Source organism: Rana temporaria, chromosome 6 (genome assembly GCF_905171775.1).
Source record: "Rana temporaria chromosome 6, aRanTem1.1, whole genome shotgun sequence".
NCBI classification, from domain to species: Eukaryota; Metazoa; Chordata; class Amphibia; order Anura; family Ranidae; genus Rana; species Rana temporaria.
The window spans coordinates 195,953,279-195,967,345 of NC_053494.1; the positions used below are offsets into that span (position 1 = coordinate 195,953,279).

At 41.8% G+C, this 14,067-nt stretch overlaps 1 protein-coding gene across 1 annotated transcript in view; it reads left to right on the forward strand.

The window, feature by feature from the left end:
* LRP1B (LDL receptor related protein 1B) overlaps nucleotides 1-14,067 on the forward strand; it is a 1,757,966-nt gene that overhangs the window by 1,575,380 nt on the left and 168,519 nt on the right. Inside the window, exons 63-66 of the mRNA XM_040358043.1 lie at nucleotides 608-701; nucleotides 7,073-7,189; nucleotides 8,540-8,659; nucleotides 11,813-11,932. Of these exons, the coding sequence (XP_040213977.1) occupies nucleotides 608-701; nucleotides 7,073-7,189; nucleotides 8,540-8,659; nucleotides 11,813-11,932 (451 nt within the window). The remainder of the gene's footprint in view (nucleotides 1-607; nucleotides 702-7,072; nucleotides 7,190-8,539; nucleotides 8,660-11,812; nucleotides 11,933-14,067) is intronic.

The following is a 14,067-nucleotide window of genomic DNA, read 5'->3' on the forward strand; positions in this document are numbered from 1 at the left end:
TGAATATCAAGCTGGATTTCAGCTTTCACCTCAGTCATGAAGTTCTGTAATCTTTGGTTGCAAACCCTAGATGACTTCAGTGGACTTTTGGAAACTTACAAGTTTCTTCCTAACGGAGGATGTTTCACCACCCCCTTGCAGTTTCATGCAGAATGGCGATACAAAAGCTCCAAATTACAAATGCAGGGCTGATTACTTCTTGAAAGCTTGAGAAATTCATACCTATGATAGCCAGATTTACATAAGTAATACAGCCAGGCGATAGAAGTGGCACGTTTGATTCGGGACACATCTCAGATTGTTTTGTGGGGTCTTGACACATTCATTTCCAATGAGCAGAACAGTCACAGTTTTGCTCATAACAGGTTTAGCTAACTACGGAACGTCTGTCACATTTAGATTCATCGAGAAATGCTCTGTTAAGAACTTCAAAGGAATTGCGGCTTTGAAACACTCCAATAATTTCTGTATTCTGAACTGACAAAGAATATTCACATTAAACAGTCAAAACCTTAACACAGGTTGGGTGGAGAGATTTAAAACAATGACCGTTGGTAGCAACAACTGAGGATGTAATTAACCTTAAACTTCTGTATTTTTGGTTTAGTTTCGGTGTAATACAGATAAATGCATTCCCTTCTGGTGGAAGTGCGACACGGTAGATGACTGTGGCGATGGATCAGATGAGCCCCCAGAGTGTCGTAAGTGTATCTTTTGTATTACTGCTAATAGTAAATTTTGTTTTAGAGGTATTTTGTAATGGCTTTGGGTCAGTTTTATTTTATGTTTTTAAACCAATTTTACTTTTTTTACATTATTATTTAGGCTGGGTTTACCTAAAAATGTATGTGGCTGATAGCAGGCCTGTATTTTTGCCTGAATTTGGACCTAAAACAGTGCCAAACACACTGGACTCCTGTGCAATTCGCTCCGCGGCCACTCCGGAGATGTGTGAACCAGCTCCATTGAGAGTCAGTCACAATCCCCTGTCATATGAATTGGATGCAGTAAACCCACATCCAATTCGCAAATGCTCCTAAACTCAACTCCATAAAAGCCTATATGTCAATGTGCACATAGGCGTTTAAGAGCTGCCACGTTTAGGTGAGCTTCAACCTCCCTCTCCTGGAAGCAGAAGAATCGCATTTAGGATAGGAATGCTTTGATATTCGGCCATGGGAAAATGCAAAATGTTGCAAAAATGAAACAAAACCGCGCAGCATTGTTGTCGTCATTTTGCCGCGTTTGAGTTTTCCCTGCAGCCACTGTAAAAGTAAGCCAGTGTACATGAAGCCTTAAAGAGCTTGCAATCAAAGGTCCCTATCTCACATTCATACACATGCCAAATTGGGAGCCAATTTACCTACCAGCTTGTATTTTGAGTATGGCAGGAAACCAGGATACCTGGCAGAAACCCATGTAGGCACAAACTCAACATGCCAACTCCATGCAGGTAGTGTGCTGGTTGGGAATTGAAAGAAGGACCCCAATGCTGCAAGGCAGGAGTGCTAACCACTAAGCCTCTGTGCTCCCCCACTAGGGGTCGAGATTTATAAACCATGTGCAATGTAGGACACTGTTTTGCATATTCTGTACAAAGCACATGCCACAAGCTTTTACATTTAGTCCCCGGATGAAAACATTTCCATAAAATCAATTTTTCTGATTGGCCAAAAGTTTTTTTTTCTGCATAAGTCATCAACATAATTATAACAGTCATTTTAGTAAGCTGCTATTACTTTTTAATTTACACATATTACTTCTGATGATGGTGCCCTACATTGTGTCCTGCACCTTTGACTATGAAAGTATTCCTGTAATGTTGCAAGGTATCATAACCTAACTTTTAAATTACATCTAAAATTCAGAGATAACAAATATTTACAGTATGTCCTGTTATGTAGCACAGTACATGCATGAAGTTCACGCTTATGAACTAATTAACAGCACACCAGCTGTTGCCATGCCAAGTTCTGTAAAATGTGCAAAAAAGTTCAGAATGCAAACTACTTCACACTCCTCTACCTGCTAGAGAAAAGGCAACTAAATTAAACATGAACAGGATTTACACTTCAAAAATGGGACACATTGGTTAATTACTCAGGATGTTTTACATTTGGGTTCTGTTGTTGGCATGCAATGGGAATGACAATTGGCATAACAAACGTAAAGCTTCTATGTTGGCATGCCAGCAATATGTTTCTTAATAGCAATGAAAACAAAAGGCTTTTTTTTTCCTATTGATATTGATGTAGTGGAGAATGCATTAGTCTATGCTGTTGACAAGGCTTTTGCTTGGTTTTGCTGGGGTTGCCATTTTAGAATTGGAAGAGATATAGGCACAGGCCATGTACACACCAAGATTCTTGCTCTGTTAAGTCATAATTTGGGAATAGTGCAGCAGTCTGTAATGCCGTGTACACACGATTGTTTTTTTCCGATGAAAAAAGTCAGATGGACTTTTTTAATCGGAAACAATGATTGTGTGTGAACCCCATCTGACTTTTTTCCATCGGTGTAAAAAAAATAAAAAAATTTCCGATGGAAAAAAAAATGATAGGAAATTCCGATCGTCTGTGTGGAATTCAATCGGAGAAAAATCCACGCATGCTCAGAATCAAGTCGACGCATGCCCGAGCATTGAACTTCATTTTTCTTGGCTCGTCATAGTGTTTTACGTCCTACATAAACTGACATTTGAGTCACAGATCTGGTGGTCTAACTATGTCACGGTCAGGGGTCAGGCTAAGAGACCAGTAGCTATAGCAGTAATAAGGCACCTACTGACCAGCTAATAAGTGCAGACGCAGATCACTCTGGCAGATGATACAGGATCACCTGAAATGCGGAGTCTAAGCATTAACCAGGCTCCTCATGTTAGGATGACCAGACATCCCCAGTTTTAGGGGACTGTCCCCTGATTAAGGACACTGTCCCCGGACCAAGTCTGTCCCTGGTTTTGTCCCCAGATTGGATTTAATAAGGGGCAGGGGCAATTTCAAAGACAGTCATTGCAGAATTAAAATAAAAAAATTAGAATTACACCCCCCACTCCGCCGTGCCTACTAGCATAGGGGGGTTGTATTTTTTCCATTATCTGTGCCCCTTTCTGATGATCATGTGCTGGTCGGAGGGAATATTTCTTTAGTTTTGGGCTCATGCCCATTCAGCTCCGCTCGCATGTTCTTCTGCCTTGGCTCAAATCCTGGCCAGCCACCTGCCTATCTCCTTGCCTTCCCTGGCGGAGTGATCTTCCTCCGCCCCCCACCCAGTAGTAGCCGGGGCCCAGAGAGTAAGAATTGAGAGGCTGTGAGGCGGGCGGCAACAAGGAGGGAAACGCTGATTGTTGTCATTAATAGTAAAGAAAAAATATGTCCCCGGATTTAATTTAAAAAATCTGGTCACCTAACCCCATGGTGGAGATGGGTTTTGTTGCATAAGAGTACCAGGTCGCGTTCCTCTGAATCGCCCCATCAGGCGGTGAGCAAGCCGCTGTCCAGTAGCAGATATATCAGGTAGAGATAAGCAAAAATGTAGTCAGTAAACTAGCCAAAGGTCAGTAACAAGTGAATATACAGATGGCAGCAGGATTGACAAGAGTGAGATATTAGCTGGAGGCAGCACAATAATCTGGGAAAACAGGACGTGCAAAGGCATGTCATAAATAGAAAGTTTATTTGAGGAGCAATAAGTTCAAAGTTCATGACAAACAAGATTCAAGGCAGAATCGATCAAGGAATTTACCTAGGGAGCTGTAAAGCATTCCAGGTGGCTTATTAAGAAGAGAAATTGCCAGACACAGCAAAGTTTGCAGGTTTAGATCGGGGGCCCTAACAGAGTAACCTGTTGGATTTTTTTTTCTTCTGTAAAATGTTTGTGGACAGCTGTCCATCACACCTACTATAGGGTCAAAAGCACATGAAAACACCTCAGAGTTATTGAGTTCAGGTATTTTCAGTAAAGGGTACTACACAACAACATACAAAAACATTTTAGAGAAATGTGGACTGTTAACCTTGTGACAACAGTTTGGGAAAGGCCATTTTCTGTTCCAGCATGACTGTGCCCGGGTACACAATACCAGGTCTATAAAGACAGTGGGGGAATTCAATAAAGCCCTAAACACATTTCTGGAGGTATAACCCTTTAAATTTGGCCAGTGAGGGGAGCCTAATGGAGAAGCTGAAACATTAGTTCCAGCAGGCAGTGAACAGATTCTGTATCCATTATTATTTTGGCTTTGGATCTGTCCACTGGCTGCTGTCAATCACAAGGGGAGTAGACCTGATGGGGAGAAAATGTCTCAGGTTCTAGCCACCCAGGCACCTGCTTCCAACAGGTACACAAATCTGTCACTTGCATCAACATTTGTATTTGGGAGGCACAGTAGAATTCTGAAGAGTATCATAGACACTCTTTATGAATTCCCCTGATTGACTTGTTTGATCTGAAAGAACTTGAATGGCCTATGCATTACCTTGACCTCAACCCTCAACATTTCTGAGCTAAACTCAATTTCCAGTTGTAAGCCAGGACTCATGGCCACCTTAATAGCATCATGGGCCCCTGGGCAAAGTAATGCACTGAGGCCCCACCAGCTTTCCCCAATTTACACACCTACTTTCAAGAAATAGTGTATAAATAGTTGATATAATTAAACATATATTCATTAGTGCTTTCAATAAAATCGATTTTACAAAAGGAAAACATTCCTTAAATCAAAGACTAGTCAACACAAAGGGCACAGTACAGGGGGAATGCAGAAGGACACAGTACGAGGGGGGGGGTCAGGAGGATACAACACTGGGATCAGGAGGGCACAGTATAGGTTCTGGGACGCTTCCCGGCACATGACCATATCGGGACAGTTTAGTAAAAAGCATGACTGTCCCAGCATATCTGGGACCGTTGGCAAATATGATGTAATGCAAGATTATTGTGGGGCCCCCATGTACCTGGGGCCCCTGGACAGTGCCCAAGAGTGCCCTTGCATTAAGATGGTACTGCCATGACTTCAACATGTTTGATCTGAAAGAACTTAAATGAACTATACAGAGCCTTGGCCTCAACCCTTAACACCTCTGAGCTAAACTGAATTGCATATTGTAAGCCTTGACTTCTTGTCTAATGTCAGTACCTGAACATACAAACTGACTGAATGGGCAGACATTCCACAGACCTAACATTCTAACATTGTAGTGCCTTCCAAGAAGAGCGGAGGCTGTTATTTAGGGGTATTTGGCAACTCCTTAAAAAATGTCCATGGTTTTGAAATGGAATGTCTAGAAACCTGTTATTGGTGTGATGGCCAGGTGTACAAAATGTTTGGACATATAGAGAGGAGTTCATTAAGATCGGTGCAAACAAAATCTGGGGAAGCTGTGCATGCAACCAATTATCTTCTAGATCCATTGGCTATAAAGGATTGGGATTTAGCTTCACTTTAACTGAACAAGCTGAAGTTAGACGCTGATTGCTTACTATGTGTAGCTACTCCAGTTTTTGCAAATTTCCCCCCACAATGTATATTTCCTAAGGGCTGAAGCAGCATAGTACCTTATTCTGTTCTGACTTACCGTGTGGTATTTAAACTTAACCTGTTCTATTTTTTCATAATAAAAAGTACATTCAAATTATTAATAGCAGCTGTGCAAAGTTTGGAACTCAAGTGCAGAGATCTCTACCAAAATCGCCGGGAGGTATTAGAAACTATTAGATGGTTTTAAATTTTAGCATCAACCAAAAGCTAAAATTTAAAACTCTAAGTGGACTTTTTCTTGAAAGCAAAGGTAAACTACACAAGAAAAGAGAACTGAAAAGAATTGCACGTTGTAGCAGCTGATGCTGATTCAGAGTTGATTAGAAAGAATACAAATATCAAAGTCAAAATGTCAAGTACAACTTTCAGTAAACTCCAAGGTGCAGAGGAAGATAAAACAAAGCTCCTGGGCAACTCTGATCAATGTTACGATTTGCTAGAAAAAAAAAATCTTTCCTGACCCCCAAAGGGAGTCACATTTAGTCCCCGGATGAAAACATTTCCATAAAATCAATTTATAATTATTATTGTAGATACCATTAGTTGTAAGAAAAAAATCCAGTCCTTTTAAATTCCAATTGTATTTTATAAATTAAGCTTAAAAGAGTGCAGGATTTAAAGAAATAAATATTCATACTCACTTTGGTTCAATGCTGCATCTGTCCCCTGCCAACTCTACACTGAGAACTGGGTAATCAAAGACTACTGATCACTCAGTTCTTTGGTCTGCTCTGAGCACAGAGCAGTGACTGTCTCTCCAGCGCTCACTGGAGAGCCGGACTGTGCAGGGGATGGGAACGACTGGCTCAGTCTTCCAACGGCACACTGAGAGGCTGAAGCCTCGTACACACGACCGAGAAACTCGACGGGCAAAACACATCGTTTTCCTCGCCGAGTTCCTTGTTAGGCTGTCGAGGAACTCGACAAGACAATTTTCTCCATTCCCGTCAAGGAAATAGAGAACATGCTCTCTTTTTGGCTCGTCGAGTTTCTCGACAGTTTCCTCGACGAAAATGTACACATGACCGGTTTCCTCGGCAAAAAAATATCTCCCAGCAAGTTTCTTGCTGGTTTTTGCCGAGAAACAAGATCCCTGAAGAGCTTGGACCGGCTCTGTGATGTCAGCCAAGAGCAGGCTTTAGCTAGTTGTGGGATAAACCAGGGTCACAGGAGTGCAGAACTAAGTGCACTCCTGTTACCCACATGAGAAGTATACTCAAAAAAGCTTTGGACATACTTTACCTTTAACCACTCTTCAAGGGTTAGTACGGTTATAGGCAGGGTCTGATGGGCAAAGCCAGACCCTGGCTTCTTTTATGGCTTGGACACCTCAACAATGAGATCTCCTTTCCATTATCTCTGTCCACCTGAGAGTTTTGAAAAAAACAGCACTAAAACCTTGTACAAACTGAAGCCAAACCATTATACTACTTATTAAATATTGCTTTATTTCTCTTTATTAATTGGAAATTATTAAGGAACTTGAGTCAAGTCCTATATCATATATGACGGTACTTTTTTCTAATTTGACAGCTGAGTTCAAGTGCCAGCCAGGAAGGTTCCAGTGTGGCAGTGGACTCTGTGCCCTCCCAGCTTTTATCTGCGATGGAGAAAATGACTGTGGAGACAACTCTGATGAACTCAACTGTGGTAGGTGATTATGTCAAATAAATATGACACTTGAAAAGACAATCAACTCGGATTGATGGCCTGTGTCATCTGGCTTTGGGCTTAAGTAAATTGGCAAATGCTTCTTGCTTTCAGGTGCATTCCTCCTTCATTTTGAGACACTTCACAGATAAAGTTCTTTAAAAGGTGTACGAGGCGGTATCACAAAGTTTTGAGACTAGTTTTGTAACATGCTAACAAAAGGCAACACAAGGCTGCATGCACAGTCACAAGGAGCACCAACCTTCATAGGTCAGTGTGCCAATATACGTCGTCCTATCGGGTACATCGGGAGCTGTGCAACTGGTTCTATTCTGACCATGTTTGTTACCACATATGCTGTTTTATCATGGACAGCAATGATGCCAACAACACTCATGCTGCAATGAGTCATTTAAGGTGTTTTGAGTGGCACATGCACTTAAAGAGTGGAAAGCCTCGTACAGAGGAGGGGAAAACCGAGAACCTGCTTGGTAACTTTTTCCCTCTGCACACGACCAGGTTTCCCGACAGGAAAACTGCCATGAGAGCTTTGGTCGGGAATCCTGGCTGTGTGTATGCTTCATTGCAGTGTTTCCCATAGAAAAAAAGCCGGGTTAAAAGCCGCCGGGAATCTGGCGGGAAAAAAGAGAGCTGCGATGGAGCATACACATGGCTGGTTTTCCCGGCAAAAAGCTCTCATGGCAGTTTTCCTGACAGGAAAACCGGTCGTGTGTACGAGGCTGAAGAACATCACCGGAAGACAATGAGAGATCAGCAAGACTGAACGAGGTGAACCCCCAAAATAGTCAAAACCATTTGACAATTTGTTCATGATGATCATTGGAGAACAAACGCTCGTGCCACTCAAAACACCGCGAACGAGTCATTGCAGTATCGCCGTATGCCGTATGCAGTATCGCCGTAAACTTATCGAATTATATCAAACGTCCCTGTGGCAGATTTTCTCAGTTTCACACAGAATTTCACGTTTGATGTTTGTTCTAACTTGCTGTCCAAGTTGGAATACCAGACATGATAACGCACGTGGTTAGAATAACACCAGTTACGCAGCTCCCGATGTACACATGATGATGTATTTTAACACAGGGGCTTATCGGTGCTCCCTGTGCCTTGTGCTGCCATCTATTGGCATGTTACAAAACTAGTTTTGAAACTTTTTGATACCACCTCATATTTGATCTCCTTTTAAACTACATCAGCCTGCCTTAAGATGTTTTTATGTCCCTATTTGACTTTAATGGGGACAGAGAAGGTTGTGATGTGGTCAAAAGACATAGGTCCTTAGATTACAGGAAGAATACTGATCTTGGTTTACCAACTTCTTTTCAGATACGTATGTCTGCTTGTCAGGACAGTTCAAATGCACTAAGAAGCAGAAATGCATCCCGTTAAATTTACGCTGCAATGGCCAGAATGACTGTGGGGATGAAGAAGATGAGATTGACTGCCGTAAGTTGACACTGATTTATAGAAACATTACATTACATGAAATACTGAATCAGAAAATATTTAATGTTTTGAAAATAAAATCAACATTCGCTAAAATTAAAACGCCAAAAACAGCTCCCTGCAAAAATAAAGTAAAAGCGTATGCTTCTTGCTGTCTGTGTCAGTGATTGCCACTGTAATCCAGACATATTAGGGGATATTTACTAAAACTGGTGCACACAAGCTGAAGTTAGAGGCTGGTTGGTTACTATGTACAGCTGCACCACATTCTATGTGCTCCAGTTTAGTAAATCTCTCCCATTAAGTCTGCAGAAATCAACCCTTCCAGGAGCATCAATCTCCTGCGTCCCCCACTTCAGTGGTGCTTCCCACCAACCTTTACATCATTCCAGAACCCAGTAGAGAACTATGCTATTGACATTTTAATTCAAGTGATAGAACTGCTTTAACCACTTCAGCCCCAGAAGAATTGACCCCCTTCCTTACCAGAGCACTTTTTGCGATTCGGCACTTCGTCGCTTTAACTGACAATTGCACAGTTGTGCAATGTGGCTCCCAAACAAAATTGGCGTCCTTTTTTACCCACAAATAGAGCTTTCTTTTGGTGGTATTTGTTCACCTCTGCGGTTTTAATTTTTTGCGCTATAAACAAAAATAGAGCGAGAATTTTGAAAAAAATGCAATATTTTTTACTTTTTGCTATAATAAATATCCCCCAAAAAATCGCCAAAAAAACCCAAAATGTTTCCACAGTTTAGGCCGATACGTAATCTTCTACATATTTTTGGTAAAAAAATCGCAATAAGTGTATATTGATAGGTTTGCGCAAAAGTTACAGCGTCTACAAAATAGGGAATAGATTTATTGCATTTTTTTTTTTTTTTTTTTTTTACTAGTAATGGCGGTGATCTGCGATTTTTATTGTGACCGTGACATTGCGACTGACATATCGGACACTTTTGACACATTTTTGGGACCATTCACATTTATACAGCAATTAGTGCTATAAAACTGAACTGATTACTGTGTAAATTTGACTGGCAGGGAAGGGTTTAACACTAGGGGGCACTGAAGGGGTTAAGTATGTTCCCTAGTGAGTCATTCTTACTGTAGGGGGAGGGGACTCACAAAGGGAGGAGACCGATGTGTGTTCCTCTGTACTGGGAAAACACATTGGTCTCCTAACCGCTGACAGGACATGGATCTGTGTGTTTACACACTCAGATCCACGGTCCTGCCGTGATTGCGGGCAATCGCGGGTGCCCGGCGGACATCACACACCGGGTCCCTAGCAATGCCATGTGTGCGCCTACATGGCCGGGAAGCCCAGGACATCATGTGACGTCCACCCACGATGGGATATCCCATCTGTGGACGTCATATGACTATGGGCGGGTAGGGAAGTGGCTAAAGATTACTGTAGCTCCGTCTATAAAAAAAACAATATAAAAAACTAAGCAGTAAGCTGCTTCAAATACTGTAGCTGCTGACTTTTAATATAAGGACACTTACCTGTCCAGGGATCCCGTGATGTCAGCACCCTGAGCCAATTCGTCAATTGGTTTTGGGTGCAGGCGACGGCATAGAATTGTAAGTAGGGGAAACCGGCAGTGAAACCCTTAGGCCCCGTACACACGGCCGAGAAACTGGACGTGCCAAACACATCGAGTTCCTCGACCAGTTCAGCCCTGAAGCCGCCGAGGAGCTTGGCGGGCCGAGAGCTCCCATAGAACAACGAGGAAATAGAGAACATGTTCTCTATTTCCTCGACGAGTTCCTCGGTGGCTCCATCGGGCCGAAAGTGTACAGACGACAGAGTTTCTCGGCAGAATCAGGCTCTGACCGAGTTTCTCGCCGAATTCTGCCGAGAAACTCTGTCGTGTGTACGAGGCCTTAGGCTTGTGCGAGTCATGCTGTGCTTTCTGAATGGTCCCACCATTTTCTGGGATCTGTGTGTGTCCCAGAAGGCAGCGGGGTGAGGAGGAGGGTGGGAAATGTCGTAGATCACGATTGGCGATCTTACCCGGAAGTGAGAGCATGCATCTGTTAATACAGGGTACCTGCCCCCCCCCCCAAAAAAAGTGGAAAATGTGGCAATGAAGGGGGGGGGGGTGCAAACAAGTGGAGTTTCCCCTTTTGAGTGGTGGAGCTCTGCTTTAACATCTTGCCAACAGTGCAGCATATATATGCAAGAAAAGTGGGTTTTAATACCCAGCTGCTACACATACTGTATGTACCCCTGGCAACCTAAAGTTCTACACTTACTGCATGTTCCTTCCCAGCACACTATCACCCACAGCTCTCAGTCATAGCTTCTGATATGTGTGTTGCCTTATTGCTTTAGCATGCTATTCAAAATGATTGGCAATGCTATGCATTGATGCATGTAATGTGTATCCTCGTCTGTTGCAGGAACGCATGCTGTACATTAATGCTTTTTCTCTCATAACACAAATGTAAATGGTCCGTAGCTTTTTTGTAACATATCACATGGCAACATTATTTTATGCGATTCCATGCTTTGCAGTTTGGCCCAAACATAGGTTTGTTGCCTTAGTGCAGGGATCTCCAAACTACGGCCCTCCAGCTGATGCGGAACTACACGTCCCATGAGGCATTGTAAAACTCTGACATTCACAGACATGACTAGGCATGATGGGAATTGTAGTTCCTGAACAACTGGAGGGCCACAGTTTGGAGACCCCTGCGGCTTAGTGCATTGGGGTGTCATTCATATTGAATTGCACTGCCACGGAGCAAAACACGTTGAAATTGGTGATTTTTTACAATACATTTTAAAAATAAATCTATTATAAAAAAAAAAAAATGTACCATGCCTTTAAAATCATTTACATTATCATTTCCTTCTAAAGTTTCATTTCCTTTTACACACAGTGTAAAACCTATACACTAGAGGAAATCTATACGAATTATTTAAGGTACTTATCTTACTAAAATACAGGTAATTACTGTACTGCAGAGTCTGGTCACCTTCTTGAGAGATTTAGAAAAAGTGTTCGGCATTTCAATGTATGTCTAATGGAATCTTTGCATTAATACCCATTGAATGAGAAGCCGGAGAAGATGCGCTCTGTATTAAAATGTACACTTATTAAAATGTATGAATTCTGCTCCTGTTTTGTTCTCTACTAGCTGAAAATAGCTGTTCCCCGGACCACTTTCAATGTAAAACTACAAAGCACTGTATATCTAAACTCTGGGTGTGTGATGAGGACTCTGACTGTGCCGACGGATCAGACGAGGCCAACTGCGGTGAGTATTAACCATTAAACATATTTCTAGCAGCTGTATGTATACTAGACAAGGACCTTGTGTCCGCCCGATCTTTGATATGAACCCCAGGCCTTTTCAACTCTTGATTCAAACAACTGGACGTGCTAATGAATGTTATTGTTCTCTTTTGTTGAGTTTAGAGAAAGTATAAAGTTATGTGAATCAATGGACCCAAAAAATAGTAATACGATTATATGCTTAAAATTTGATTGATTTATTCTCTTGCATCTTTTATAAAAAAATGATTTGGGCTAGCAAACTTGATTAGCTAAAGTAAAATAGGCTGTTCACTTTGCAAGGGAAGTTACACTTTATAAATTTCCCTTGCATCTGATTGGGTATTTATGGAAAGTGAACCTTCAATACATTTACTAAGCTCTGGGGCAAATTCCCTTACAGACAGTTTGCCTTTCGTAAATTAATCTTTGTGTTGCTTAGAAGTGACGTGTCTCCTTTTCTTTCTTTAAGGCCCCGTACACACGACCGAGAAACTCGACGGGCAAAACACATCGTTTTGCTCGTCGAGTTCCTTGTTCAGCTGTCAGAAAACTCGTTGAGCCAAATTTTCCCATTGCGAGGAAATAGAGAACATGCTCTCTATTTGGCTCGATGAGTTTCCCGACGGGTTTCTCGGCGAAAAGTGTACACACGACCGGTTTTCTCGGCAGAATATGCCTCCCATTGAGTTTCTTGCTGGATTCTGCCGAGAAAACCAGTCGTGTGTACGGGGCCTTAAAAGTGGAAAAGTGAAACTCCAACATATGAATACAGTAGGGTTGTCTTACTAAAGGCAAAAGCAGTTGCTCCAGAGAAGAAACTCTGCTGACTTCCATCATCCAATCAAGTGCAAGAAAAATACTGTTTTTTTATTTTTATTTTACTTGCATGTGATTGGGTATTTTTTGCTAAGTGAAGCTTTACCTCAATTACTAAGCTCTGGAGCAACTGTACTTTACGAAGTGCACAGTTTATTTGCCTTTAATAAATCAACCCTACTTTATTCATATGTTGTAGTTTCACTTTTCCACATAAAAAGAAAGAAAAGGAGACATGTCCTTCTAAGCAACACAAAGATTGGTTTACTAAAGGCAAACAGGCTGTTCACTTTGCACAGTGCTAAGTTTATTTCCCTTTAGCAAGTCAACCCCACTGTGTGCACATGTGTGTGTGTGTGTGTGTGTGTGTGTGTGTGTGTGTGTGTGGGAAGGTAGGATCCTCTTTAGGCTTTTTATGCTCTATGTGTACCTAGTAAGGAAATTGCACTCACCTCCTGTACCAGTGACCCCTTTCGGATTTCCTCTATAGATAACTTTTTTCATAGCTTCCAGTAGAGAATCCACAATGAAGCCAGACTCACTGTCACCAACACCTTGTAGATTCCCTAAAATAATTTATGAAGAATGACGAAAGTGGTGGTCTCTTGGAAAGGAAGCTGCTGCTGCTTTTTTCTGCACCTCTCCACTTTGCACCCCTATGCTCCGTTACAGTGTAAATGAAGGTCTCTCTTTCGTAGACCCATGTTGATCTGGTGCTGAAAGCAGCAGATCTCTGCATGTGATGTGAGCAAGCCCTAAGTATATCTAAACAATGGATGGCATTTAGTTTGTGAGTGTACTGTGGGGGAGATTTACAAAACAGGCTTCTAACTTCAGCTTGTTCAGTTAGGATTTGACAATAAATCCTGGAATAAAGAATATAGAGTAGAGTGATGGGATAGGTGCAATTAGTACAAGTACATACCAAATTGAATAAAATCACAATTTATTAAAGTTACAAGGGTACGTAAAAACAATATTATTCTGTATAGAATGAATCCTGGAAGCTGATTGAATTCTGTGCAGAGCTGCACCAGATTTTGCACCATGCAGTTTTACTAAATAACCCCTGTGTATATTAAACAATTGCCATGTTTTTTTTCTTTTAAAAGTATACTGATTTCACATGTTTTTATCCTTCGTGGCATCTCAGTGCTGCTAAACTCCTCTGGCTTCTTTTGACTACTTCCTGTCTATATGCACTCACCTCACCACTAGTTACATATCACTGCATTTAACATGCTTCTTAAAACGTGACAAAGGGCAGAGCATGCAAGATGTGTGCTGACAGAGCCACTT